The sequence below is a fragment of the Octodon degus genome, unplaced genomic scaffold (assembly GCF_000260255.1).
Source record: "Octodon degus isolate 3935 unplaced genomic scaffold, OctDeg1.0 scaffold00167, whole genome shotgun sequence".
NCBI classification, from domain to species: Eukaryota; Metazoa; Chordata; class Mammalia; order Rodentia; family Octodontidae; genus Octodon; species Octodon degus.
In genome coordinates this window covers 4,639,357-4,644,086 of record NW_004524743.1, presented here as the reverse complement: position 1 = coordinate 4,644,086, position 4,730 = coordinate 4,639,357, and the positions used below count along the sequence as shown (strand labels likewise).

The following is a 4,730-nucleotide window of genomic DNA, read 5'->3' as shown; positions in this document are numbered from 1 at the left end:
ATTAAATTGTCATTTCAGTGAATTATCTAAGCATATAAATAGGGTGAACTGTCAACTAAATCAATTCAAATGTGCTTTATCTTCCCCCTGCAATTGCTGAAGTCTTTTATTTGTATGGGAGCATTACTGTAATTAGAATTAATTAGTTGTGCAATTAGAAGTAATTGACAGAAGCAGGAAGAAGGGACTACACCCAGTAATCCTCTAAAATTCCTTCTCTAAACCCTTCTCCATAATGATGCTATGACACTCTCTGATATATTGCTTCTTGTAACAATAAATGTTCCATTTCATTTTTTGAAGCTATATAAAATTTCTTCCAATATAGGAGAGAAATGTTTCTCTTAACTATGAGCTTCTAAATTACTAGCAGTGGTAGTCTTAGCTTAAAATTATAGTGTTGCACTCGGTTACCTTCACAGGAAAAGAGTTTTAAAAATTGGATTAAGAAAATATATTCAATAAAGGATTAGTCTATTATTTCTAGAATAGTTAATGTTTTTAATTATAAGTATGCTTACAATAGAATATGTATACATATAACTTATAATACTCATTTAATCTTCTGGCTACAAATAATCACAGTAAAGCTTCCAAAAGCAAGAGAAAGAGAAATTTTTCATGATACAGTAACATTTAAAAGGAATGAAAATTTACACATTCCTTTCTTTTCAGTCTTTTTTTAGTTATGTATTTGGTCCAGGGTCTCACTACGCAGCTGGGACTCGCAGTATTCCTCCTGTCTCAACCTCTCAGCGCTGGGATCACAGGCACACACCACTATACCTGGTCTCAGTGGCCAGCTCTGTGCACTCAGCGTTCCAGGGATGGCAGGGCATGTGGTACTGGGAATCAAACCCGGCTCCTTGCACTACCAGGCAGGCGCTTAGACCCCTGAGCCATCTCCTCAGACCAACACATTCTTTTTAGCTCATAGTATAAAATAAAAATAATAGAATGTCCATCAGTAAAATGTATTTGTCTTCCAACAAACATTTATTTCATTGATTCATATCTCAGACACTTCTAAGGTTAAATATAGGGTAATGAATTTTAACTATAAATATAAAAAGAGCTATCTGAACAGAACATAAGCAGAAGAAAGCATACTCCAAGTTTTTGTACCAAAAGAAAGTGAGGAGTTTTGTTGAATCTTATACACTTCTTTTAAGTTTTTCTCCCCAAACTAAATTTTTTGAGGGGTCAAGAGAATTATGTCTAACAAAATTGTACTTCTTCGAGTATTTATGAAGCTGTTCAAATCATAATTTATCTTAGTGTATACATTATTTATATTACTCACAGCAAATAATATACATCCATCTGCAGATCTGATTATAATATCTGAAGAATTTCTTAACTAAGTTCCTTAGTAAGACCCAGCAATTGCACTTACTGTCATGTACATTAACAATGTTTAGGAATACTGTAAAAATCAACCACAGATCCATTTGTCTACGCTTACCAGGGAGTTTGTATACTATAGTGTAGATTCAAATGCCATGAGATTTTTGGTGTGCATCTTATGGAAATCTTCATTCCTTTTTTATAAGTATCAACTTTACCATGAAAATTACCTCTTTTTCTAATTAATCTATGTTCCCAGGTAAATCTCTTGGCTTTTGGAGTTATCATATACAAAGTTTTTCGTCATACTGCTGGACTGAAGCCAGAAGTTAGTTGCTATGAGAACATAAGGTAAATGTTTCTTGAAGTACCCGTTGACTTTAAAACTAAAACCTTTATATACAGTACAAAACCTTTTTGAAATTACTACTATTCAAATGATTAGTTCAGACTTTCTTCCACCATCTCTAAAATGTATTCTAGAAAATACCTGTCATATCTCTAATAAAACAGCACAGAGCCCCAAGTAACTAACACTGTCTTTCAAATTACTCCACTTTTGAAAGAGAAACCACGCTCATTTTAACACAAAATGAGGTCTTAGTTAGGATTGGCTCTTCTAAATCATAACTCTGAGTTTAGCAAATATTTCTCTCTTGTATTTCTCTGTCTGACTGTTGCTATGATTTTTGCTTTAACCTTCTCTCTTTAAAACTGATTTATTGAGACCTTCAAAATGGTTTGTTCTGGAAAAACTGAAGTATACTACAGGGAACGTGGCAAACAACACACCGTTTGGGTTGCTTGGAAACACTGCTGTAGTTGCAATACCTTGCACAAGATTTATGGTGCAGATTTAGCAAATGCTTGATCAATTGCTTTTTTTATTTCTCTACACCATTCATAGTTTCGTGTAGTATGCTGGTTTTAACAAAAATGAAATGACTCATTTTCTGAGGCACAACTGCTATGATGCTTTCTGCAGGAGAGAATGATCGGGCTACAATGAAGACAAGAGAGGAATCGGTAGTTGCGTCATTTCCAAGGCACTGTCTTCAGAGCAGGCTTGGATATTGTTTTACCGAAAATCACTAGCAAACAGTTGAAAATATGTACGAGTAGTTTTTCTTTAATTTTTAAGACATCAGTACAGACACAAATCGATCTTGAGGCAACTGCATTACGAAAACACATTTTTAGCTTTATATCCTTCACCTTTTTCTCTATGAAACTTTCCGGAAGCTCCTTGGATGTTTTGAGCATGAGCTGACCCAAGTCCACATGGCATACTTTTCAGGGTTTGTGAGGGAAAATACTTTCTATCAGATAGGTGTATGTCTTACCTTCAGGAATTACTACCATTTTGGATTAAAAAAATCAAAGCATACACACTGCAGTATACTGGATAAAAATATATTAAAATTAAGTAGTTTTTTAAATGCTACATTTGAGTAAAGGAAACTTCCTGTCAGGAATCCTGTCCTGCCACAGTGCAGTGACCTACCCAAAACACTGTCCCATCTAACTGAAAAACACCTTGTCAAACTTGGAAGGCGTCAATGGTTGTTGTAACAGATCGCTTATTGAGGTGAAAATCCGTAAGTTTCAGGGGCTTGGGGAGTCTCTGGAATGTGTGTGTCCTTCTAAACTAAAGCAGCCCAAATGCATGGCAGGTCCTGCGCGAGAGGAGCCCTTGCCCTCCTCTTCCTTCTGGGCACGACCTGGATCTTCGGGGTTCTCCATGTGGTGCACGCATCGGTGGTGACCGCCTACCTCTTCACAATCAGCAATGCCTTCCAGGGGATGTTCATTTTCTTGTTCCTGTGTGTTTTATCTAGAAAGGTAAGCAAGATCTCCTTTGATCACCCCTACAGTACAATCATGTAGCCTGTTTCCAAACTGATAGGAAACTTTTATTCTCCTAGATGTATGACTCACCTTCATTGCTTTAGTGTAGTGCATTTAACTACTTAATCAGACCATTTAGCTGTTCATTGGGAAGTTGGCTTTCTTAAAGGAACTTGTCATTAGCTACGTATATATAGCTTATATTCACCTAAGCATGTTCTGATAAATAATCAACAACCAACAATACTTTAAAGAAGCAAATGCAGCTATTTTGGGGATTTGAAAATAATACAACGTGATTGCTATGACTATATTTAACATTTCTTTTCTTTTTTCAAGATCCAAGAAGAGTATTACAGATTGTTCAAAAATGTCCCTTGCTGTTTTGGTTGCTTACGGTAAACATGGAGAACTGTGGATAATTACAGCTGGAAGGACTGGCATCCATGTTGTAGCTGAGCAGCATATAAAGATGTCTCAATGTTATGCTCCAGTTAATTCATTACTAGATAAACAAGTATTTTAAATTTGGGTTTTATCTGTTTCCAGTGTAAGAATTGTATATAATAAAGATAAACTTATGTACTATACAGCTATAGTATGTTTTACTATATGACAGTTATGTCAAAAGCAGTACTGTAGATATTTGAAAAGTAATTGGTTTCTCAAGAGTGATATCGCTGTGCCCAAGGAGAGATTTCTTTCTGCTACAAGAAATATATAAATTTCCTGCAGGAGACCACTGGCTTGATATTTTGTTTTCTTTGAAACTAGTCCCCTACCACCTTGGTAATGAGCTGTGTTACAGAAAGCAAAAAGTAAGCAAAGGAAGGGGCAGAATATAGAACAAGAAAAAATAAATGGCCAGTGTAAGAACAAGATGTGTTTTAAATGAATTTACTATTTTGTAAGTTAGATAAGAGATTTTGGTGGTAAAATAAAGAATTTGAATAAACACATCTGGGCATTTTGTGAACTTTTTTTAACTTAAATTTCTATGAAAACAGCTATTTGCTATATCTACATTTTCAGTATTCTAAAATATAACTCCACAAATGAAAACAAAATTATCAGTTTTTCAAATAGGTGAAGGTATATGGTGTTTTTATACTTATATCACTAATTGTGACTTCAGATGCACCATCAATAAAACATGAATATGTCAAAATATAGTGTCATTTGTTTGTAAATATAAAAGTATTATATATGAACCTGAATTATTTATTCTTTTTTTTTGGTATTTTAGGGAAGGGTCTGCAGTGTTTAGGGTCTCACTAATAGATTGGACTTGTAGTGATCTACCTGGTTACAGATTCCTGAATGCTGGGATTACAGGCACACACCACCATGCCCAGTCTCCATCACCATCTCAGGACACCCCAGGGTTGGGACCAGCATGGCAGGTCCTGAGATTGAACCCCCAGCCCCTGCACCTTCTTACAGGTGCTTTAATCTGCTGAGCTATTTGGCCGGCCCTCTGAATTATTTATTCTATAACATTTCACCATAGTGAAAACTATCCAATCAAATTAGAC

At 35.4% G+C, this 4,730-nt stretch overlaps 1 protein-coding gene across 1 annotated transcript in view; it reads left to right on the top strand.

The window, feature by feature from the left end:
• Nucleotides 1-4,367, top strand: part of Adgrl4 (adhesion G protein-coupled receptor L4) — a 115,299-nt gene extending 110,932 nt beyond the window's left edge. Inside the window, exons 14-16 of the mRNA XM_004643176.2 lie at nt 1,607-1,698; nt 3,021-3,189; nt 3,535-4,367. Coding sequence (XP_004643233.1) covers nt 1,607-1,698; nt 3,021-3,189; nt 3,535-3,597 — 324 coding nt within the window. The 3' untranslated portion in view covers nt 3,598-4,367. The remainder of the gene's footprint in view (nt 1-1,606; nt 1,699-3,020; nt 3,190-3,534) is intronic.
• The last annotated feature ends 363 nt before the right edge of the window (nt 4,368-4,730 follow it).